Source organism: Schistocerca cancellata, chromosome 2 (genome assembly GCF_023864275.1).
Source record: "Schistocerca cancellata isolate TAMUIC-IGC-003103 chromosome 2, iqSchCanc2.1, whole genome shotgun sequence".
In the NCBI taxonomy this organism is placed as follows: Eukaryota; Metazoa; Arthropoda; class Insecta; order Orthoptera; family Acrididae; genus Schistocerca; species Schistocerca cancellata.
In genome coordinates this window covers 1,149,141,820-1,149,167,818 of record NC_064627.1, presented here as the reverse complement: position 1 = coordinate 1,149,167,818, position 25,999 = coordinate 1,149,141,820, and the positions used below count along the sequence as shown (strand labels likewise).

General features: G+C 42.3%; 1 protein-coding gene across 2 annotated transcripts in view; it reads left to right on the top strand.

Moving 5' to 3' along the window:
- Positions 1–25,999, top strand: part of LOC126163186 (ATP-binding cassette sub-family C member 4-like) — a 275,451-nt gene that overhangs the window by 77,861 nt on the left and 171,591 nt on the right. For both annotated transcript variants that reach the window (XM_049920137.1, XM_049920138.1), the window contains exon 2: positions 19,939–20,049. In XM_049920137.1, coding sequence (XP_049776094.1) covers positions 19,939–20,049 — 111 coding nt within the window. The remainder of the gene's footprint in view (positions 1–19,938; positions 20,050–25,999) is intronic.

The following is a 25,999-nucleotide window of genomic DNA, read 5'->3' as shown; positions in this document are numbered from 1 at the left end:
CGAGGGTGTATCAATTTGCAGGAGAGGAGAAAGCTTAGTGCTTGGTGACCGAAAAATACTTTTACTTTATGGCCTGAGATGTAAAACGTGTAAATGACTGCGAGTGCTTCAAGCTCGTTTATTGAATAGGACCTTTCTGCTTCAGATAACACTCGACTTGCGAAACTGATAATCTTAATTTCCTGAGCATTGTTGGTTTTGACTATTTGGAAGAGAATGGCGCCAAGCCCTTGAAAGGAAGCATCGGATGGGACGCAAAGATCTTGTATCACGTCGGGATGGTGTAAGATAGGGCTATTGACAAGAGTTTGTTTTATAGAATCGAAAGCTTGTTGGCATTCTGGAGTCCAATTCAGATGTGTGCTTTTCTTTAACAGTTTCGACAGTCAAGACTGGTTCATTACCTGGTTGGATAGAAATTTTCTGAAGAAAGAGGCAAGGGCAAGAAAGCTTTTCGACTGTCGCTTAGTGGTTGGTGTAGGAAAATTATTGGCTGCATTGATTTTGTACGGATCGGATTTGATTCCATCTTGGGAAATGACATGACCCAAGAATTTGATTTGAGAACGGGCAAATTTAGATTTGGTAAGGTTGGCTGTGACATCATATTCGAGAAATTTCTGAAATACCTTTTGAATGGGTTCAATATGCTTTTCCCAAGTGTTAATAGCGATCAATAGATCGTCTACATAAATGGTAACTTCATCTAATAAATTCTCTCCAAGTACATGGTCGAGTGCAGAAATAAATACGCCTGAGCTGACATTTAGACCGAAAGCCATCACTCTGTATTGGTAGGAACGTCCACGAAAAGTAAAAGCTGCGTACTTTCGTGATTCTTCGTGAAGTCTCACTTGCCAGTATGACATTATAAGATCGATTCTAGACAAATAGCGAACACCGTTAAATCTTTGTAAATGCTCGTCGAGAGTTTCAGAACGAGTTCTGACAGGGAGAATAATTTTATGTTCCGGGTATCGAGCACCAGACGTACTGTACTATCAGATTTGAGAATGGTTAGCAGTGGACTGCTGCAGGGTGAATCTGAGGTCTCAATCACTCTTCACCGTAACATCTTTTTAATTTCTTCTTTTACTGCTTCTCGGCGAGAAAAGGGAATTGCAATTACGTATGTTGTTCTGCAAAAGGTGGAGTGGGGAATTACTTCCATTTGATATTCAAAGCCCATTATTGTTCCGGGTCTCGCGGAAAAAAATATGGATGGAAGAGTTTAGAATTCGGTGAAGTTCTTGTCGCTGCTGGTCATTTAAGTCGGTCGATTTTAGTTTTAGCAATAATTTCATTTCTGTCTGGAGGATAGCCTTCGTCATCGTAAAGTGTATTGGCAGGTACGGGCCCAATAGTCGTGAGGATTGTTGTACTTTCTTATAAATCAATGTAATTTCAATCGATGACCTAAAGGATAATTCCGAACTTTCTCTGTAATTAATTGTAAAACAATTTCTTGGTCGTTAACATTCAAAGTACAGATTCCATGATAAATGTCAATTTTTGCTTTCGTTTGGCGCAGGAATTCCATGCCAAGCAAACATGAGACATAATTTTTTTTTTTACTACAAGGAGAATGCTTTGTACAACAGTGGACTGAAACTGAATCGTTATTAAAGCTTGCATGTTAACTTTCTGGACCTACAAGCTTATAGCTCCGGTTATGGTGCAATTTTGAAACGGGAGAGTTGGTATCTTTACAGTATTTGACAATTGTTTAAACAAACAAAGGGTACGGCATTTACATTTGCTCCAGTGTCAATAATAGCGGTCGTCCTAGTTCCTTGTAAACATACATATGTTACTGCCTGTACTTGATCGTCGTACTGGTCGTCTCTTTCAGTAATGACGTTTTCATGTAGCAGTTCGTCTAGTTTATCCTGTTTGTCATTATACTGCAAAATAAATACGTTATTAGTACGTCGGTGGAAGTAATTACCCCCTTATTGTGTGTCAGCATTGTTAAGGGAGTCGTCAGATGCTGAAACTAGTTTTCCGTTGTCTGCTGGCTATTTGAAGTACTGTTGTTGATTCTCAAATTCAGGGCTTGTTCGCTTCCATTATATGTCGGTGAATAGAATTGGCTGTTATGAACGAAACGAGTTTCAAATTGAGGCTGAAAACTTTCGGGATTAAATGGCGGTACATTATCAGCTTGGGTGAGAAAGACAGGAGGATTGTAGTTTTTACGTGGTTCTTGGTTGTTGCTGTTAGTATCCGGTTGAGTAAATGATGTGTGAAACTTATTGTTAGGCTGTGTACCGTAGTTTTACTAAGAGGTGTGGTAATTATGACGATTATTTTTTTGATTTTCTTGTTGCGTTTTTAATTTGACGCCGGCCGAAGAGGCCGAGCGGTTCTGGGCGGTACAGTCTGGAACCGCGCGTCCGCTACGGTCGCAGGTTCGAATCCTGCCTCGGGCATGGATGTGTGTGATGTCCTTAGGTTAGTTAGGTTTAAGTAGTTCTAAGTTCTAGGGGACTGATGACCTTAGAAGTTAAGTCCCATAGTGCTCAGAGCCATTTGAACCATTTTTTTTTTTTTTTTAATTTGACTGGATTGGTGATACAGGGGCGATTGTTGACTTGCATTCCACGGCTGCGCTGTTTGTTGATAGCCGCGCTGCCAACTACGGTTATTTGAATTATTGCCATACGACTGATGAGAAGGCTGATTTCCGTACTGTCTTCGATTAGTGTCATTCATAGGATTATAACGATTCCGATTATTATTCCGGTTTCACTTGTATGGGTAGTTATTGTCCGTTTTCCATTGAGAATTACCGCTATAGCTACCGCTGTCACTCTCGTGGTAGTTGCGTTTTCTATTGTCTGACTGAGAAGAATTACTGTTACTGCAATTCGGGAATTGCCAACTGTTGTATTTGAACTGTGTTTCTTATTGGCGCGAGTCTCCTCATGAATAAGATCAAATGAGTCTAATATAGACAGGAAACCTTCCTGACCATCCTCCGATATGTTAACTAATTTCTCTCGTATGAATGCTGGTAACTTCGACTTCAATATCAGCATGAAAGTCGAAATCAGGGTATCCCAATACCTAATCTTGTATAGATACTTCTCAAAGTACTTCCTCAGACCTCCATTCTTTGGATTAAATGGTTCGGCCTAATACATTTCTTCCCTTAGATGCTTCCGTACTCCCTCGCTCCAAAACTTGGCTAACAATGCCTGTTCGAAGTCCCTATAAGCATCTGGGTGCCCCATATTGCGGATACACCGGTCATATGTCCTATGACATATTTGATTCGCTGTCTGTCCGTCCAGCTATTCGGAAAAATACCAGAGAAAGATTTGAGAAATGCAATAGGGTGAAGATTCCTTTTGTCTGGATTAAAGGACTGGAAGTTTCTGTGCTTAAAAAGACTCTCTTCTTTCATTAGTTGGATTAATGATGCAGATTCATTTATTGGTTGAGGCTGTGTGTTTACATTTGTGTTTGCATGATCGTGTCTATTGCCTGTGGTGTACAGGTGGTATTGTGATTCCTCATCTGTGTCGCATACTGACAGCAAAGAGTGTGGATAGCGCTGAGACTGTTCTCTGTCTTTCGATTGAGCTTGCTGCTCTAGGCTTTCCAATCGTTTCGTTATTTGGTCCTTTCATGTTGGCAATTCGTTAGTCACTACACGTCTTATTACTCCTAATTCACTCACAATTGTGTCTCCTGACGATCCAGGTGTATTTACGACATTCATTGTGGTTGTTTGAACTGCTTCCGGTAAATCAGTTCGTAATTTATTTGCGATATCTTCATCCTTAGATGATGACCAATTACGGTATTTTTCATCTATACTTCTTAGTTTCTCACTGAGATGTTCGGCTAATTTTTTCAGTATGCAATGATAACTGTTTAATTTCATCTGTCAGGTGGTCTACTTGTTCTTTGATAGTGCTAACATCATTGCTGATTTTGTGTAAGTGCCGATCAATTATTTCGACACGCGAGTTTGTGTCAGTAATATCGAGGTTTATTTTAATAAAATTGTCGGAAGTTCGTTTGCCTAATTCCGTACAAGCTGCCTGAAGCAGAGTTATCTATTTTAGCTTCATTTTGCTGATGTATTTGGCCGAGTTTACGCGCGATGTTTTCTGATAGTTCTTGTTTTAATGTTTTAACTTCCTGATCAATTTTGGCATCTAACTCAGTTTTAAATGAGTCAAGAGTAGTCTGAATTTCTTGAGGGGTTGCTTAAATTACTAATTTCATCTTTTGTTACAAGATTAAATAGGTCTGCCTTTGTCGCTTGTTCCTCAGCTAATTTAGCCATCTCTGATTTAGTTTCATTTGCCTTTGCGTTCAGATCAGTGGCTAATTTAGCCATTATTTCTTTCATTCCTTGAGCCAAGATTCATTGGGGGACGGTGAGACGATCCTAGAAGTCGGTATATTCGGCGCAGGTGGGCTACCACCTACGGAAGTTTGAGCTTGAATCATTTCAGTCATTTGATTCATTTCCGTGATTCGTCCTGTCTCTATCTCCTCAGGACGTTCAGAAGTTGTGTCAGTCCGTGCTGTCTAAGTCGATCTGAGGTGGTAAGGCACGTCGGTCGTTTCGTCAGCGTCATCTGTCAATGGTAAGCGATTGTCTGCCATCGCGTCTGTGTTTGTGAAGGGTGATGGGGCGTGGCAAGGAATTTGAACGCTCGTCAGTTGTCAACAGAGCGGTAAGGAGGCTAGCACGTGCTCATTGTTGCCTACTGGGACAGTCAACGTAACTCATGCGTCATATAAACAATTGCCGATACTAGTGGGGAAGACAACATGAATGCGCCAGAAATCAAACAAAAGAATTTCGAAGCCGTTTACAACGCCGTGAACGAATATGGATGAAAACAATTAAACATGAAAATTTTACAACTATTATCGTAATGCAGCTAATGCACCTAAAATGCCAATTTCTACTGAAAACAGATTTTAGGCAGGAAATTACATGAAAAAGAATGGGATTTGATGGGATTCACAGATGTTTCTGTCGTTATTGGATACTAATGAGGTTGGACTGCAGGTATTGAAAATAGTACTCACCGCTGTAGTTTTTTGTGTCGGTCGGCTAACTTGGTTAAAATTCTAACTAGGTTAAAATTTTTACCCGTTATCGTCCGTCTTATTTGGTTTCTGCTTTTATGACTCCGTACAGTATTGTCATCGGGGTTGACATGCGTGAAATAAAAAGACGAAATTAATGCCACACAACTTTGAAATTTTTCACTAGCCACTATTAGAATAAATTATATATGTGGCGTTTCAGAACAAGTTCGCAAGCAAAAATTTCGGTAGCGTCCCTGTTCCGGCGCCAGTATATTATTATAAATATTTTGAATGGGGGGGAGGAAAATGGAGAGAGTATTTTGCTGTTAACTATGGTACCTGATGTTTTAGAGGATGTCGCTTTTTAGCCTCGTGCGAGTACGCCGGATTTCGAACATAGGCGCATCTTGTTCCGTGCAGTGACGTGTCGGATACTTCAAAGAAGCGATCAATAATTTTTGATACACTTTTCTGCAAAACACAAATGGGGATTGTAATCAAATCTTCGCCGGATAGCTTCTGAGCCTGAATTTCTACAAGATTACCGAAGGGACCTACGTTTGGAAATAAAGTACAGCGAATTACCATTCACTGACGAATAGTAGTTTGCTGATTACAACTTCTTCCAAGTTCCTTCGTCCTGTGGAATCATCGATTATTTCTGTGAACATTTGTACTAAAATGACAAACATTTATGAACATGGGGCATGAGAAATTGACTAGTGATTTCTATTTAAATAACAAGACAAGTACCTGCATTCAGTTTAGAATTAATTTTTCAATAAGCTAAAGAGAAACTTACTTTACACATTTTTTCACACATTATCGTGGCTGATGCCACATAAACCAGCTTTTGTGCTAATAATAACTGTTCCTCAGAAACAGGCAATTATCCATTGCTTTTTTATATGTCGTACTTCTTGATGTATAGAGACGTGTCACATCGAAACTATTCACATTGGATATTTTTAACTATAAATTACAATGAACTGCAATAACGTGCGTGTACACATACAGACAGACAAAACATAAGTGGTATAGGATGTAGTACACATTTTGTTTTCACATTGTATCTCATATTTTGTTTCAACGCGGTCGGGCTAAAAAAATGTCTTTGACCTCTTTTGAGTACATCGGAGCGCAATAGTAATGTTTGGCGCTCTGCGCCAGAACAGGTCATGTCATATCACGCGACTTTCACAATTTCACACAGTCTTTCATTCTTTGGAGAAGTTATTCAGTTAAATTCGGTCGATGGGCACACATGATACAACGCACATTGGGTAATGAAAGAGCGAGCAAGCTAGCGAAGCATGGACCCCTACCGGCAACGATATGAACCAAAAACTTACAACTAACGCCAAGGTAAAATCTTTGTTTCGATACATAAGTTGAAATTTACCACGTGACACTATCTGCATTCGTGTGCTAAATTAGATTAGTCATTTTGGAACACTTTGTGTGCTGTTGTAGGAGATACTAAAATCATACGGCTTCAAGGGGTTGTCATTACCAGCACATCGAACTTTGTCATCCTCAAATTTCACAATAAAATATTTCTCTGTTTCTAGACTGCATATGAGCCAGTTGTTATCTCGGTCAATCTTGCTTTCTCCTACAACAGACCTTGAAATCATCGCACGAGTCGGTGTCATCTGCAGTCTCCTAAAATATGTGTAAAAAGCGAAGTAAGCCTTTGGCCAGTCCTGCATGGATGACCTACGGTGGCTATTACGACCGTTCTACTTGCAGACGCTTTCGTAATTACCATCCTTTAACGACTTTCCTGCCTTGTGTTTAACTGGTCTGTTGTGGGTGCGTGTTGGGTGCAACATTGCGTGTCTGTTGGACTGAAATAAGACGAAGAGTGAAATCATCCGATGGAGGCATATAACGAGTGCAGGAATACCACCAGATTTCACACCTAGTCAGGGAGACAGATAAACATCAGCAGTGCCCACTATTTTGAGCGTATAAGACACGGCAAACAAGTTTGGGCTCAATACACGTTATGAATAAGAATCTGGTCACGCAGTCGCATCTCCTGTCCAACCCAGCAAATTTTTGTAATGAACCTAATTCTTCATTGTGTTCCGTGTCATTGTGTTCAGTTACTTGTTACCTCCGAATACAGAGAGCAACTGCAATTACATTTTCACTTTACGTTGTGTAGCGGTGGGTTCATCGTGTATCACTATCAGCAACCCCCCCCCTCCCCCCCTCACCACAATTCGTTTCTTTCCGCAGTTGCCTTGCCCTTAAACCTCCTCGATTTTTCCTGATTTTATTGTAATTTGGAGGAATTAATATGTTATTTCACTTTTCGCGAACTGTATGTTCTCAGAATTTTAACAATAAATCTCATCTTGCAGCACAGCGCCTCTGGAGTGATTGAGCGTCGCCGGTACGCTCTGGTACTAGCCAAAATAACCCGCGAAGAAACGTGGAGCCCGTCTTCGAACAATTTTTATCATCTTGATTAATTTTACGTCTTAATAGTGCACATACTGATGAGCATTGCTGGCGAATCGGCCGAACGAAATTTACTAATATGCCTCCGTCGCGCATGAATTGCATATCTTTAGGAAGCTTCCGACAAATCTCATCTGCCTTTCCTACAATTAGTTTTAGGTGGTTCTTGAATCGCTCCCAATGCAAAGGTCTAGATATTTTACCATCGTCAATGATTACGATACACGATCGCCAGTAATATAATCGAACAACGGGTTCCGCTGGATAGGTCAGGAGTCCACTACACGCAACAAGCGGCTACACGGGTAGCAGGGGTTGTGTGGCGTGGGCTGGGCGGTTTTTTAGGTTAGATGGCCTCGGGCAAGTGCAGAAAGGGCAACAGCCTCAACGGGTGCGGGGCAAAGTCAGGACATGCGGCGACCAAGCAGCAATCGGTATTGTAATTGTAAACTGTCGAAGCTGCGTTGGTAAAGTACCAGAACTTCAAGCGCTGATAGAAAGCACCGAAGCTGAAATCGTTATAGGTACAGAAAGCTGGCTGAAGCCAGAGATAAATTCTGCCGAAATTTTTACAAAGGCACAGACGGTGTTTAGAAAGGATAGATTGCATGCAACCGGTGGTGGAGTGTTCGTCGCTGTTAGTAGTAGTTTATCCTGTAGTGAAGTAGAAGTGGATAGTTCCTGTGAATTATTATGGGTGGAGGTTACACTCAACAACCGAGCTAGGTTAATAATTGGCTCCTTTTACCGACCCCCCCACTCAGCAGCATTAGTGGCAGAACAACTGAGAGAAAATTTGGAATACATTTCACATAAATTTTCTCAGCATGTTATGGTCTTAGGTGGAGATTTCAATTTACCAGATATAGACTGGGACACTCAGATGTTTAGGACGGGTGGTAGGGACAGAGCATCGAGTGACATTATACTGAGTGCACTATCCGAAAATTACCTCGAGCAATTAAACAGAGAACCGACTCGTGGAGATAACATCTTGGACCTACTGATAACAAACAGACCCGAACTTTTCGACTCTGTAAGTGCAGAACAGGGAATCAGTGATCATAAGGCCGTTGCAGCATCCCTGAATATGGAAGTTAATAGGAATATAAAAAAAGGGAGGAAGGTTTATCTGTTTAGCAAGAGTAATAGAAGGCAGATTTCAGACTACCTAACAGATCAAAACGAAAATTTCTGTTCCGACACTGACAATGTTGAGTGTTTATGGAGAAAGTTCAAGGCAATCGTAAAATGCGTTTTAGACAGGTACGTGCCGAGTAAAACTGTGAGGGACGGGAAAAACCCACTGTGGTACAACAACAAAGTTAGGAAACTACTGCGAAAGCAAAGAGAGCTTCACTCCAAGTTTAAACGCAGCCAAAACCTCTCAGACAAACAGAAGCTAAACGATGTCAAAGTTAGCGTAAGGAGGGCTATGCGTGAAGCGTTCAGTGAATTCGAAAGTAAAATACTAGGTACCGACTTGACAGAAAATCCTAGGAAGTTCTGGTCTTAGGTTAAATCAGTAAGTGGCTCGAAACATCATGTCCAGACACTCCGGGATGATGATGGCATTGAAACAGAGGATGACAAGCGTAAAGCTGAAATACTAAACACCTTTTTCCAAAGCTGTTTCACAGAGGAAGACCGCACTGCAGTTCCTTCTCTAAATCCTCGCACCAACGAAAAAATGGCTGACATCGAAATAAGTGTCCAAGGAATAGAAAAGCAACTGGAATCACTCAACAGAGGAAAGTCCACTGGACCTGACGGGATACCAATTCGATTCTACACAGAGTACGCGAAAGAACTTGCCCCCCTTCTAACAGCCGTGTACCGCAAGTCTCTAGAGGAACAGAAGGTTCCAAATGATTGGAAAAGAGCACAGGTAGTCCCAGTCTTCAAGAAGGGTCGTCGAGCAGATGCGCAAAACTATAGACCTATATCTCTGACGTCGATCTGTTGTAGAATTTTAGAACATGTCTTTTGCTCGAGTATCATGTCGTTTTTGGAAACTCAGAATCTACTATGTAGGAATCAACATGGATTCCGGAAACAGCGATCGTGTGAAACCCAACTCGCTTTATTTGTTCATGAGACCCAGAAAATATTAGATACGGGCTCCCAGGTAGATGCTATTTTTCTTGACTTCCGGAAGGCGTTCGATACAGTTCCGCACTGTCGCCTGATAAACAAAGTAAGAGCCTACGGAATATCAGACCAGCTGTGTGGCTGGATTGAAGAGTTTTTAGCAAACAGAACACAGCATGTTGTTATCAACGGAGAGACGTCTACAGACGTTAAAGTAACCTCTGGCGTGCCACAGGGGAGTGTTATGGGACCATTGCTTTTCACAATATATATAAATGACCTAGTAGATAGTGTCGGAAGTTCCATGCGGCTTTTCGCGGATGATGCTGTAGTATACAGAGAAGTTGCAGCATTAGAAAATTGTAGCGAAATGCAGGAAGATCTGCAGCGGATAGGCACTTGGTGCAGGGAGTGGCAACTGACCCTTAATATAGACAAATGTAATGTATTGCGAATACGTAGAAAGAAGGATCCTTTATTGTATGATTATATGATAGCGGAACAAACACTGGTAGCAGTTACGTCTGTAAAATATCTGGGAGTATGCGTGCGGAACGATTTGAAGTGGAATGATCATATAAAATTAATTGTTGGTAAGGCGGGTACCAGGTTGAGATTCATTGGGAGAGTCCTTAGAAAATGTAGTCCATCAACAAAGGAGGTGGCTTACAAAACACTCGTTCGACCTATACTTGAGTGTTGCTCACCAGTGTGGGATCCGTACCAGATCGGGTTGACGGAGGAGATAGAGAAGATCCAAAGAAGAGCGGCGCGTTTCGTCACAGGGTTATTTGGTAACCGTGATAGCGTTACGGAGATGTTTAACAAACTCAAGTGGCAGTCTCTGCAAGAGAGGCGCTCTGCATCGCGGTGTAGCTTGCTCGCCAGGTTTCGAGAGGGTGCGTTTCTGGATGAGGTATCGAATATATTGCTTCCCCCTACTTATACCTCCCGAGGAGATCACGAATGTAAAATTAGAGAGATTAGAGCGCGCACGGAGGCTTTCAGACAGTCGTTCTTCCCGCGAACCATACGCGACTGGAACAGGAAAGGGAGATAATGACATTGGCACGTAAAGTGCCCTCCGCCACACACCGTTGGGTGGCTTGCGGAGTATAAATGTAGATGTAGATCTAGATAATGGAACTTCCCGGCTATTTACGCGCAATGTGTAACATCTGTTGAGTATCAACTCACTTTCTTTTGCCAGACGTTTTGCCTTAATTGCACTCCGTTATTTCTCCAGCGTTGCGCACTACCGCTCCCTGGTGATGGAGACTCCAGGACGTTGAAATGAATAAGTAACAGGTGAGGCTGGCCTCCCAGGTGGACCGGCGCCTTGTGTCGAATCGCGACCAGCACGGAACGTGGTGCAGAGTTTCACAACGGCGGTTTTCGAAAGACATGCTGCCCATACACATTCTTCATTTTCCGATGGATGGCTGCGGGTGTTTGTACTTCGGCGAGCAAGAAAAGAATAACAGCACGTTGGTCCTGTGTGGGTGCATTTGGCAATAACGTCGCCATAGTTCACGTTTCCGTATTTAGCGCACGCACGTCGGAAAAGCACGAACGCCACTGTAATCCCTTGTTTACAATACATAACGGTGGTTACATACCTGCATCGAAGTCCCGCTACGTTACATATAGGCTGCAGTAACGTCCTCAAATCGGAACTTTTTGATCGCTCCTTGTATTACAGGCTTCATTGCAAATATCCACACTTGGTTACTACTGAAGTTTCAATCATAAGAAATGATCAGACCTAAAAATAAAATAAAATAAAATAATACTTATGATCGAAAGTAATATGCCTTATTTTATGTTTAGGTTGCTTTTGATCTAAACTAATAATTGAGTATGAATATTTGTAACTGAGGCTATAATAACAAATATTTTTAAAAATCTTGCCTCCCCAGAACTTTCGTACTTTCAGTTGATATGTTCGATTCCGTATAAATTTCGGCCTGACAGGAGTTAATTTTTATATTTAAATTAAATATTCAACATCTAAAGATGATTTTGCATATATTTCATCATCAAAACACTATTTTCCTGATAATGATTTTATTTTTAATATCGATGCATTTAGAACATCGATGTTGAATCACGAAAATTAGGAATCACAGTTACTAACTTAAATCAGCCAAAAGCCACTTTGCAAAGAATCCCATCTTATTATGCTGCAGTTTTCATGTAAAAAAAATTCTGTTTTCTTTTTTTTTTCAAATGTTGCTATCTATAATTCAATCGACAATTATACGACGACAGCAGGCTGATTGTTTTTATATTGTCAAAATTGCAATTTTCAACCTTCACAATTAATTATTAGGCGCATAAATCTTAATATAAATAATTATTTCCAGAAAACGTTATGTTAATTGTACCTAAAAAGTAATTTCAATTAAGACAGTGGCAATAAAATTCATTTGAGCTACAAAGTGTTCTAGAAGGATCTGGAAGCTATGTACGTAATAGTTACAGGCATCAAACGCGCTGTTAACAGTTTCTGTTGTTGTCGAGATTGGTTATGTAATTATGAAGTCCTTTGGGTTGTTGTGAAATGTTGCACAATGGATTTACTTAACAAGTGGTGTTGTACAAATTGTCAAGAATATTTACGAATAAACACTGATGATGTTAAAAAGCAACAGTATTCCAGCGACTTTCACTGAAACGGAAAACCTTGGACCTATTAACTGGAAAGCATAAACAAGAACCGACAACCTAGACAACGACGCACACATGGCAAGACATGTAAATTTTCCCTTATAATATAATGTTTCTGGCCTTATGAAATTATATAAACGTTAACAACATTCGAATAGTTAGTTCAATGTAGGATATTTACTTCCTGTACACATACGAACATTTTGATGGTAGGAGATGTACACACTGAAATTTCCGCCTCTGTACCTCAGCACGCCGTTAGAGAAGCCGAGACAATATAATGTCAGTATCGGAACTGTTTAGCTGCGTCAGACCAACTCAAATGAGTCTTTTAGGCGTCTCGATTTGCCTGACAGCAGTAAAATTTACACTTCTGCTGAATAGAATAGTTTAACATTGAAGGAAACAAAATAACATGAAAAAAATGTTGGTATCTGCACGAACTGATCCCGGGTCTACAAATTACAATTCTGTGCTTCACACCACTCTCCCAGAATGAGGTTATCCCAGAATGAAGTTGGGACAGTTGCCCTTCAAAAACTCCACACAGTCTACACTTGCACAATACCCTGCACATAATTTCAAAGAAAAATTCTGACATTTTAAATTCGGTAATCTGTGGCAAATGATTCACTTCACATTATTTATTTGTATAGAACATGATTTGCGCTTCCTAAAACCACTTTGATAGTCACCTAAATTACTCTCCTGTGTAGTTTCTACTCTGTCTAGTATAGTGTTGGAAAATATGTTATATGCAACTGGCTGCAAAGAAATTCCTCTGTTATTGTTAACATCTTGTTTATTGACTTTCTTTTGTAGTGGATGTATCGAGACCACCTTCCACTCTCCTGGGAGTTTTTGGGTTTCCCGAGTTTTCTCAAAGATCAATTTTAGCTCTTTTTTATTTTTGGTTGAGACCGTTTGGAAAGTCTGTATTTTGAAGAGATAAACAGTCTTGGCTGCAGAACAGGCTTCATTGTAATATATTTTGCCAATAATGCGTTTCACCTTATTTAAAGCATCTTCAGACTGGCTAGCACAACAGGTGTTAAACACGTAGGCTGCCGTCCGTGCAGATGACGGAGCACGCAAATACCGTTGTCGTCGCATGGTGCTGTGTAGAGTCTTCTCCAACAAGCTTTATAAGGTTTTAATAACTTCTTCAATTTCTTTGTTAGTTGGGATGAATTTTATTCTGTATTTTCATGAGCATTTGAGTGTTCGAGCTTATGGACCGGCTCTGGACAATTAACAAGCTGATCAAAATATTTTGCAAGTGCTTCGAAATGTTCAGCGTTATGTAAGCCTCGTCCTACGCCGCTCTGTTGTTCCATTAACATTTGAAGTTCATCTACCTAACTCTAAAATCTCACTTTCTCCTCCAAAGATTTCCTGGAAAATGACCTCTTTAGCAGGTCATCAACAGAAAACACATTCATACTAAATTTCCTCGTATGTTCGCTTGTTTTAACACCATTAGCCTAATTATAGTATTTTGACTTACCAGAGTAGTAAGTGTAACTAAATCCAATACATTAATTTTACATAATATAAACTAAACTGTTATTTTTTTTAATTTTATACTTAATAGTTTAACACTGTGAGGAATAAAATGAAATGAAAGAAAGATAACGATAATTAGTATCAGCGGGAATCAAACCCATATCCCTAAATTACCAGTCTGTGCTTGATCCCACTCGCCCACTGTTCCGTCACGACAAGGGTTCTTTCGAAAGTGCACATACTCTACTCTACTCTAGCGCAATGCGCTAACGCAGTTTCAAAGAAAAATGCTGGCTAGTTGCTGTGAGCAGCAACGGACGTCACAAGAGAGCATGCGCAGAAGAAAACAGACAGCTGCATTGCGTAACGGTTTTTAGTTGAACGTTTCACGCCTGTCCGTCGTTTTAGTAATCGACACTGGTTTCTAGTTACGTCGGAGAGCATAATTTTAGTGCGATATGTACAATAGGCCGTAGCATATTAGAACAGGATAACCGGCTGCCACAGCATGAACGTAACTCTGTTTCGCTGGAGTTGATAGTTAAAATTTTATGAGTACCTCTCATATGCAGGGTGTAAAAAGCTACACAAACACTGTTTTATGTCACTAAAATGTCACAGGTGCGCCGTTTCCGTGCTACATGTCTATGAAGGTTAAGACGGTGTTGAAACTGCCGTGTAATAAATGTTGTTAAATGTAATAAATGTTTGTTAGACAGATGTCGCGGAAAATGTCGTCCGTTTACATCAATGAAAATCTGGCATCTGATAGTCCGACAAGCTGAAAACAACGAGGGGTTCACGAATAATGACAGTTGCTTCAGCCAAACGGGCAACCAGCTCTCCTAGAGCGTCTGTCACTGTACATCCGCCACCGATTCATCTCCCCTCACTAAAAGAAATCCACAGGAGGTCACCAAGATATCTAAAACAACACCCACCACACGTCAGCTTGAACACCTTCTCTGTATATCACTAGCGTAATAACTTTCATGGCCCCCAAGCATGCAAATGGTGCACATGTGACATTTTCGTCACGCAAAGAAAGTTTTTTTCTTTTTATGTCCTCTAAACACACTTAAATTTTCTGTACGTAGCTGATTTAATTGTACTATAAATCTTTATCCTCGTTTTGCCTTTGTTGATATACGTCTCATATCCGGCTTTCAAGACACTGTCTATTCCGTTCACTACTATTCCAAGTCCTCCATTGTCTCTGACAGAATTACAATGTCATCAGCAAACCTCAAAGATTTTATTTCTTCTCTCTGGACTTCAACTCCTACTCCTTACTTTTCTTTAGTTTCCTTTACTGCTTGCTCGATGTACAGACTGAATAACATTGGGGGAACGCTACAACACGGCCTCACTCCCTTCTCAACCACTGCTTCCCTTACAGGCAAAGAATCAGCGTAAGGCTATTTACAATTTGTACAGAAACCAGATGGCAGTTATAAGAGTCGAGGGGCAAGAAAGGACAGTGTCTTGAAAGCAGGAAACAAGATGAACACCAACAAAAGCAAAACGAGGATAATGGAATGTAGTCGAATTAAATCGGGTGATGCTGAGGAATTAGATTAGGTAATGAGACACTTAAAGCAGTAAATGAGTTTTGCTATTTGGGAAGCAAAATAACTGATGGTGGTCGAAGTAGGGAGGATATAAAATGTAGACTGGCAATCGTAAGAAAAGCGTTTCTGAAGAAGACAAATTTGTTAACATCGAGTATAGATTTAAGTTTCAGGAACTCGTTTCTGAAACGATAATCAGTTCAGACAAGAAGAGAATAGAAGCTTTTGAAATGTGGTGCTACGGAAGAATGTTGGAGATTAGATGGGTAGATCACGTAACTAATGAGGAAATACTGAACAGAATTTCGGAGAAAAGAAATCTGTGGCACAACCTGAGTAGAAGAAGGGATCGGTCGGTAGCACGCATTCTGAAACCAATTTAGTACTGGAGGGAAGCGAGGGGGTAAAAATCGTAGATGGAGACCATGAATACAGTAAGCAGATTCAGAAGGATGTAGGCTGCAGTAGGTACTGGGAGATGAAGAAGCTTGCACAGGATAGAGTAGCATGGAAGAGCTGCATCAAACCAGTCTCAGGACTGAAGACAACAACAACAACAACAATTGTGTTGACTGAAAAATCTTCCTTGGGGGGGGGGGGGGGCCGTGACCGAAATAATTTTAGCATCTGTCGATTTCTCTCCGTTCAGAATGATGTATTGTTTTAACTTATGCGAAATCTTCAGTGCGTTTTACAACTCGGTATTTCATAAGCTGGTAGTCTGTTCTTTGGAGTATACACTATCTGGTCCAAAGTATCCAGGCACCTTAGTGGACATCAAAACGGAGTGTGTCCACCCTTCGTCTGTATGACGACATGAAGCCTGCTGTGGGGGGACGGGGATGGGGTGTCTCGAAGCCTGCGGGGCAGTGGCCTTTACTCAAGAGTTGGAACCAGAGAAGGCACTGACGTTGGACGCTGCGGTCAGGAGCGAAGACGGCGTTCTAACTCGTCCCAAAGGTGTTGCACCGAGTCCAGGTCGGGACTCCGGGCAGGCTAGTTCATCTCAGGAGTGTTACTGTCCACCAGTCATTGCTTCATAGATGCTGCTTTATGACAGGGTGCATTGTCATGCTGATACGATAATCGTCTCCGAACTGTTCCTCTATTGTACGCAGTACTCAATGCTGTAAAATATGTTCGTATCCTTCCGCGTTCGCCGTTTTCTGAAGCGCACTTCCTGATCACGAAAAACAACTCCATACCCGTAACACCATCTCCTCCGTTCTTCACTGTTGACACTATACATGATGGCACGTAATTTTCACAAGGCATTCACCGAACCCAAACCCTTCTGTCTGATTGCCACAAGGTTTAGCGTGATTAATCACTCCAAATCAGTCTTTTTCCAGTCATCAACTGTTCAGTCGTACCGCGTCTTACACCGCCTCAAGCATCAGTTATCATTGACTACAGATATGCGTGGTCTATCGACCATTGCACATTGTTCTTTTTAAACTCCCTACTCATACTAGCTGGACTGCGCGCTTTGGAACTCTCGAGTGATTCTTTCCTTCTGATTTCATGCGATTTCTTCAACAATTATTCGCAACGCTATAGGCTTCCGTTCCGTCACTACATGAGGGCTGCCTCCTCATGGATCAGTTTTGGTTGTTCCTTCGCGTTTCCACTCCACACTAGCATCACCAAAAGTCGACCTGGACGGTTTTTGCAGGATTGAAACGATCCTGATGGATTTCGTACTAAGGAGACATCCACTGACTAATCCGCTTTCGAAATCACTTATCTTTCTGACCGACACATTTTGCTATTACTACTTCTCTGCTGACAACACAATACTCCTCGCCTCCTTTTACACTATCAGGTCCGCCTCTGATGACGTCTAGTGCTCAATTCCAGTTTACTTAGGGACGTCCGGATAGTAGTAATTAGGAACAGTATAGATGCTACAGAAAATCAAAGAAGACTGCCATCTCGAACAATCGTGCATCATTTGCGGATGCCACTGATCAGCATTCACTTGTCGAGAGATACGAGGTTGCAATATGATCACGTTGGAAGTCAACATACACGTCTGAACGCATAAGCTGAGGCAAGAATGGTCCCAGTCGTTCTATACTGGTAGCTCCAGAGCGAAGTTTACTCGAGAGCCTGCTCTCTATGGAAGCTTGATCCATCTCTGAGGCAAAGGTACGCGTGTGCTTTGATAAGTCTGCCAAAAAGCAAGGAAAATGTTTTGTAAATAACACCTTACTTCTCGACATAGTCTCCTTTGACGGATAAATAATTAGTCCAGCGATTTTCCAGCCATTTCGTCCCATCGGAAATATATGTTCCGTCAAACTCTGCAAAACACTTGTTGACTGCAACTGTCGCTTCCTCATTTGATGAAAAGTTATTTCCACTAATCTAAAGTTTCAAGTCAGGGAACAGAAAGAGGTTGCTTGGGATTACGTCGGGTGAATGGGATGAATAAGGAACCAATTCAAAGTCTAGTCATGGGCTTTCGCCGTTGTTATCGCTGCTATGTGGGATGGTGCATTAATCTGATGAAAGTACACTTTTTTGCTTGCTGACCTGGCTCTCCTTTCAGCCAACGCAAGTAAGTTTCAGACGATTCTACAACGAAATATAACAGGCTCCAGTTATGGTTCTGCCTTCTTCCAGTGGATTATTCCTCGTGAAGGCCAAAAAAAAAAAAAAAAAGAAAGTGGCCAAAACGGTCTTGGCCCTCACGTTGCACACAGTTGCTTCGTAGCCAGTTCTCCGTGCAGGATATTAGGCACCTGGTTAGTTAAGATACCTATAGTCTCAGCTATCTCACGAATTTTTGTATGGCGGTCTAACATTAACGTATAATGGATTTTGTGAATGCTTTCCTTTGTGGTGGTTTCTATTGGACTGTCAGAGCACGCTTCGTCTTCTGCGCTTGTCCGACCACGTTTAAATTCATTAATGCAAAAGTAAAAGATGTTGCAGAGCCCAAGTGAACATCGCCCAATTCTGTTCGGATTCCTTCAAATGAATTAACTGCACGAATCACTGTTTTCTCCATTGTCCATATTGTCCATTGCAGGGGACACACTGACGAATTCAGACGGCTGTCAACAGTGAACTGTACGCTGTACACTGCTGAAATTCTTTATACGATCCTTGGAATAATCAAGCTTACCAAGCATAAAGATGCAGCAAAAAGTTCCATTCTTTCATGTAAATTTACCAAACTTAGCAAACCACCCTCGCATAAGGAAACAACTGGTCAGTAACTGAAAAGAAAAGTTTCACACGTGCGGAATTGGTACGACTATGTTTTACAGTGGTGCTGTGTGTTTCTAAAACAACGGAACCAGTGAACAGGAAGGTCAAAAATCAAAGGAAAAGAAAGGCTAAAGCTTAACACGTCGTAGAGACGAGAATATTGAAAAGAGAATGAGCAAACGCTCGAACTAAGAAAGCACACGACAAAGAATCGCATGTGGTCTTCCCAGAGAAGTTAACTTTTTATTTGCTATAATCGATTTAGGGAAATTACTGAAGCACTAAGTATAGATTTCCGGATTATGAACCACGCTCCTCCAGAACCCGAGTCGTGTGGCATAACTACATAGCTTTTTAATATTTTTTCTGATCCTGTTTTCTTTAATTTAAGTTGAAAATTGTGTGTCCTGAAAATTGAATTCTTGAAATCTTGTATTTGGTACCACAGTGTACCTCGCCATGTAACCATTCACAGAAGATTTTGCGAAAGGTCTGACCGAACGAGCTGGAGCACGTTGTTTCTTCCCGTCCTTGAGATACGCGTAAATCTTCTGTGAATCGTTAAATGACGAGCTGCACTGTGTTACTGAGTACGAGACTTCAAGAATCCTGCGTTGAAGACAGACGATTTTGAGATTGAATTAAAGGCAATAGAACCAGAGAAAAATTGGAAAAGCGTTTGATGCTTACTGTATATGTTCCTTTGACCTTTGTCAGGTGCAGTTATATTCACCGCTGTTCCACGATCGCTCTTATCACAGGCTGTAAAAGTTTTTGTAGTCACAGCACGGCTATAACACGAAACTGCAAGTAGAGGAACTTGTTCTCGTTTTGGTACGCGTGTGCTCGTAGCTCTCTCCAAGCAGTTTCAGTGAAGTGACGCAAAACACACCATCTGATCTCTTACTGAATGTTTCTAGGCGAGCTACTGCTTCTCAGAAGTACCCGAACTCCTTCATAAACTGTTGTCGGATGCTTCTCCTTATTGTAGTGGCTTAGACACGTGTATTAAACACGTGAAAAAATCTTAGTGTATGAAACGATGTTTCACTATTAAAACGGCCGACATTCATTGCAAAGTAAATCGCGCTTTTTAAAAGTGTGAGTAGTGTCGAAGTGTGTGTAATGCCTGTGCATTCTTAGAAATTAGAAGGAAGGTCAGCGTTGGCCGTAATATTGGTGGTTTATTGATAGCAAAATCGATTTTCAATCACATAGTGATCATCTTCAGTGCTGTTGTGTACGAATTAAACTCATAGGCACTGGTGTCAAGTTATTATCAATAATTAAAGCTAAGAAACGATCATTGTATATAGCTAATGTATTTCTTGTTTTTGTGACGTTTCAGGTGGATGAAAGACCTCTTTGTTCTGGGTTCAAAAAAGGATCTTGAAGTGGATGACTTATACGATACTCTTGATGGAGACTTCTCTGAAGATCTTGGCCAGAAACTGGAAGAGTGAGTACCTTCATCATAATAACTCTAAAACAAAAACAAAAAAGATACACCACGAAGAAACTATCCGAATGGGACGGAAATCTGTAGATGTTACGTACACGTACAGACAAAGAAATGATTACAGTTTCAGAATAATTGGATGATTTGTTCAAGACCAAGTTAATAACGTGTTGTTCCACCTCTGGCTTACGCAAGCAGTTCTGTCCAGTTGGCGCGTTAAATCGTCAACATCCCGAGCTGGTTGGATAGCCCTGATCACAATGCTTCAAACGTTTTCCGTTGGGTAGAGATCCGGCGACCTTATTGACGAAGGTCGGGCTTGACAAGCACGGAGACAAACAGTACAAAGTGTCGCCATGTGTGTCCGGGCGTTATCTAGCTGAAATACAAACCCAGGATGGCTTACCATGAAGGGCAACAAAATGGGGCGTAGAGTAACGTGGACGTACCGCTGTGTTGTTAAGTGTGCCGCGGATGACAACCAGAGAGATCCTACTATGAAAAGAGATGGTACCCCAGACCATGACTCCTGGCTTTCGGGCCGTATGGTGGGCACCAATTAGGTTGTTGTGACACTGCTGTCTGGGGCGTCTCCGACATGTCTTCGCTGGTCATTGTGGTTCATTTCGAAACGGGACGCATCGCTGAAGACGACTCTACACCAGTCAGTGAAAATCCAGGCTGAAGACATGTCTGGAGTCGCCCCAGACACCAGTGGGGCACCAGTCTGTTGCCCACCACACGGCCTGGGAACCAGGAATGCTTGTCATCCGCACCATCCTCACAGCACAACGGTACGTCGACGTTACTCTACGCCCCGTTTTGTTGCTCTTCGTGGCAAGCAATCCGGTGGATACATTTCAGCAAGATAATGCCTGCCTGCACACGGCGAGAGTTTCTGCTGCCTGTCTTCGTGCTTTCGAAACCCTACCTTGGTCAGCGAGGTCGCCGGATCTCTCCCCAGTTGTAAACGTTTGGATCATTATGGCCAGGACCCTCCAAACATCGGGGATTTTGAAGATCTAAAGCGCCAACTGGACAAAATGTGGCACATTATCGCTCAAGAGGACATCCAACAACTCTGTCAATCCATGCCAAGCCGAATAACTGCTTGCATGAGGACCAGAGGTGTACCAACACTTTACTGACTCAATTTGAGAAGCTCTTTCTTTGACATATCATCCAGTTTTTCTCTGAAATTGTTATTACTTATCAAGTTTTGATCAGCTGCTGACGTGTCTATGACTTTGTAAACATTTGCTGCAGACGTTTCTCCTCCAACGCAAATGAAATGAAATGATGGTATGGCATTTTTGGCCTGGAGGCCCCATGCGGGGAAGTTCGGTCGCCGTATTGCAAGTCCTTTTTAGTTGACGCCACTTCGGCGACTTGGGAGTCAGTGACGATGAATTGATGAACACACAACACCCAGTCATCACGAGGCACAGAAAATCCCTGACCCCGCCGGGAATCGAACCCGGGACCCCATGCGCGGGAAGCAAGAACACTACCGCAAGACCACGAGCTGCGGACTTCCAACGCATATGTTGAACACAAACACAAAAGCAAACAAAACGCACGGAACAGAGAAAAACTGAACGTCAGGTGACGCCTACGAAGCAAGACACTATGCCATAACAAATGTTCCAAAAACGACGAATTTTTCCAGCGTTACAGCTGCTACCGTGTAGCAAAGGCTACGAAGCCTGCAGACCTGACTGACTCGCGGAAGCTGTAATTAATACGTTTGACACCGCGAAAAATCAGCGTAACTGGCAAAATGCAATATTACGTCGGTCGCACATCCCGTTTCCCGCAAGCGCCGTAATACTACGTCGGCCACGTGCCACGTGTTAACAGTCGCTTCCCGGCGGGAAGCCAGAAGCGGCGCGGCGCGCGTCGGCTTGTGTGTGTCGCGTGGGGAGGGCGCGGCGCCTGATGACGCAGCGGCGCCGCGGCGCCCAGGACCACGTGCTCCTCTCTCCGCGGCGCAAACACCGAGGTGCAGCGGGGGAGCGGCGGGCCCTCCAAGCTGCCGGCGACCGGTCGCACTCAAAACTTTAAAAACACTTGCCCTGTCTCTTTTACAGTTAATGTCTCTTCCGCAACAAAATCGACTGATGTAAACGTAATTTCCGGAGTATCCCGAGGGAGAGTGTGATAAGATGGTTACTGTCTACGTTGTACATAAAGGATCTAGTAGGACGACGGCTCAAACTCACATCCTCTCATCCTGATTTAGATTTTCCGTCATTTCCCTAAATCGTTTCAGGTAAATGCCGGGGTGGTTTCTTTGAAAGAGCACGGCCGAACTCCTTCGCCGTCCTTCCCTAACCCGTTAGGAACGACGACCTCTCTGTTTGGTCCCCTCCCCAAAATCGACCAACCAACCAATGATCTAGGACAAAGCATCGGATACCCTTTAAATTCCCCCGTCAACGATCAAACAATTTGCCAAATTGTACTGTGTTTGCCGCACATCTGATCGAGTACAGTCCTGTTTGATGTCTTTCTCGAGCATAAGCCGGCCGCTGTGGCGGAGCAGTTCTAGGCGCTTCGGTCCGGAACCACGCTGCTGCTACAGTCGCAGGTTCGAATCCTGCCTCGGGCATGGATGGGTGTGATGCCCTTCGGTTACTTAGGTTACTTAAGTAGTTCTAAGTTCTAGGGAACTGATGACCTCAGAAGTTACGTCCCATAGTGCTTAGAGCCATTTGCACCATTTCCGAATCTCAAGCATACATAGTTTTTGACGCCTTCGCGAGAAATTTTGAGAGACATAAAATTTGACGAGATGGCGGACATTGTTTGTGTCGATGTTTCGCCGAATGCGTTTACTGACAAACTGTTTTATTACATATAAACGTAGCTTTCTGCGGCCATTATCACAGTCATAGAATTTTTCTGGATTTGTGATCGCATTGTCAACATGTAAAAGTACCTACGTTTCGGTCGGTAGCAGACATCTTCATGGAAGCATTTGAAGAAACAGAGCTCCAATCCGCACCATTACGCCTATAATGTTGGCTCCGATATGTTCTACATCTACATCTACATGACTAATCTGCAATTCACATGTAAGTGCTTGGCAGACGGTTCGTCGAACCACAATCATACTATCTCTCTACCATTCCACTCCCGAACAGCGCGCGGGAAAAACGAACACCTAAACCTTTCTGTTCGAGCTCTGATTTCTCTTATTTTATTTTGATGATCATTCCTACCTATGTAGGTTGGGCTCAACAAAATATTTTCGCATTCGGAAGAGAAAGTTGGTGACTGAAATTTCGTAAATAGATCTCGCCGCGACGAAAAACGTCTTTGCTGTAATGACTTCCACCCCAATTCGCGTATCATATCTGCCACACTATCTCCCCTACTACGTGATAATACAAAACGAGCTGCTCTTTTTTGCACCCTTTCGATGTCCTCCGTCAATCCCACCTGGTAAGGATCCCACACCGCGCAGCAATATTCTAACAGAGGACGAACGAGTGTAATGTAAGCTGTCTCTTTAGTGGACTTGTTGCATCTTCTAAGTGTCCTGCCAATGAAACGCAACCTTTGGCTCGCCTTCCCCACAATATTATCTGTGTGTCTTTCCAACTGAAGTTGTTCGTAATTTTAACACCCAGGTACTTAGGTGAATTGACAGCCTTGAGAATTGTACTATTTATCGAGTAATCGAATTCCAACGGATTTCTTTTGAAACTCATGTGGATCACCTCACACTTTTCGTTATTTAGCGTCAACTGCCACCTGCCACACCATACAGCAATCTTTTCTAAATCGCTTTGCAACTGATACTGGTCTTCGGATGACCTTACAAGACGGTAAATTACAGCATCATCTGCGAACAACCTAAGAGAACCGCTCAGATTGTCACCCAGGTCATTTATATAGATCAGGAACAGCAGAGGTCCCAGGACGCTTCCCTGGGGAACACCTGATATCACTTCAGTTTTACTCGATGATTTGCCGTCTATTACTACGAACTGCGACCTTCCTGACAGGAAATCACGAATCCAGTCGCACAACTGAGACGATACCCCGTAGGCCCGCAGCTTGATTAGAAGTCGCTTGTGAGGAACGGTGTCAAAAGCTTTCCGGAAATCTAGAAATACGGAATCAACTTGAGATCCCCTGTCGATAGCGGCCATTACTTCGTGCAAATAAAGAGCTAGCTGCGTTGCACAAGAACGATGTTTTCTGAAACCAAGCTGATTACGTATCAATAGATCGTTCCCTTCGAGGTGATTCATAATGTTTGAATACAGTATATGCTCCAAAACTCTACTGCAAACCGACGTTAATGATATAGGTCTGTAGTTAGATGGATTACTCCTACTACCCTTCTTAAACACTGGTGCGACCTGCGCAATTTTCCAATCTGTAGGTACAGATCTATCAGTGAGCGAGCGATTGTATATGATTGCTAAGTAGGGAGCTATTGTATCAGCGTAATCTGAAAGGAACCTAATCGGTATACAATCTGGGCCTGAAGACTTGCCCGTATCAAGCGATTTGAGTTGCTTTGCAACCCCTCTAAGGTATCTACTTCTAAGAAACTCATGCTAGAAGCTGTTCGTGTTTCAAATTCTGGAATATTCCATTCATCTTCTCTGGTGAAGGAATTTCGGAAAACTGCGTCCAATAACTCCGCTTTAGCGGCACAGTCGTCGGTAACAGTACCATCGGCACTGCGCAGCGAAGGTATTGACTGCGTCTTGCCGCTTGTGTACTTTACATACGACCAGAATTTCTTCGGATTTTCTACGAAATTTCGAGACAATGTTTCGTTGTGGAACCTATTAAAGGCATCTCGCATTGAATTCCGTGCCAAATTTCGCGCGTCAGTAAATTTTAGCCAATCTTCGGGATTTCGCGTTCTTCTGAATTTCGCATGCTTTTTCCGTTGCCTCTGCAACAGAGTTCGGACCTGTTTTGTGTACCACGGGGGATCAGTTCCACCTCTTACCAATTTATGAGGTATGAATCTCTCAATTGCTGTTGCTACTATATCTTTGAATTTGAGCCACATCTCGACTACATTTGCATAGTCAGTTCGGAAGGAATGGAGATTGTCTCTTAGGAAGGCTTCTAGTGACACTTTATCCGCTTTTTTAAATAAAATTATTTTGCGTTTGTTTCTGGTGGATTTGGAAGAAACGGTATTGAGCCTAGCTACAACGACCTTGTGATCACTAATCCCTGTATCAGTCATGATGCTCTCTATCAGCTCTGGATTGTTTGTGGCTAAGAGGTCAAGTGTGTTTCCGCAACCATTTACAATTCGCGTGGGTTCGTGGACTAACTGCTCGAAATAATTTTCGGAGAAAGCATTTAGGACAATCTCGGAAGATGTTTTCTGCCTACCACCGGTTTTGAACAAGTATTTTTGCCAACATATCGAGGGAAGAATTTAGTATTGGAGGGCAGCGTGGAGGGTAAAAATCATAGGGAGAGACCAAGAGATGAATACACTAAGCAGATTCAGAAGGATGTAGGTTGCAGTAGGTACTGGGAGATGAAGAAGCTTGCACAGGATAGAGTAGCATGGAGAGCTGCATCAAACCTGTCTCAGGACTGAAGACTACAACAACAACAACATCGAGGGAAGGTTGAAGTCCCCACCAACTATAACCGTAGGAGTGGGGTATTTATTTGTTACGAGACTCAAATTTTCTCTGAACTGTTCCGCAACTATATCATCGGAGTCTGGGGGTCGGTAGAAGGAGCCAATTATTAACTTAGTTCGGCTGTTAAGTATAACCTCCACCCATACCAATTTGCACAGAGTATCTACTTCGACTTCACTACAAGATAAACCACTACTGACAGACACAAACACTCCACCACCAATTCTGCCTAATCTGTCTTTCCTGAACACCGTGTGAGACTTCGTAAAAATTTCTGCAGAACTTATTTCAGGCTTTAGCCAGCTTTCTGT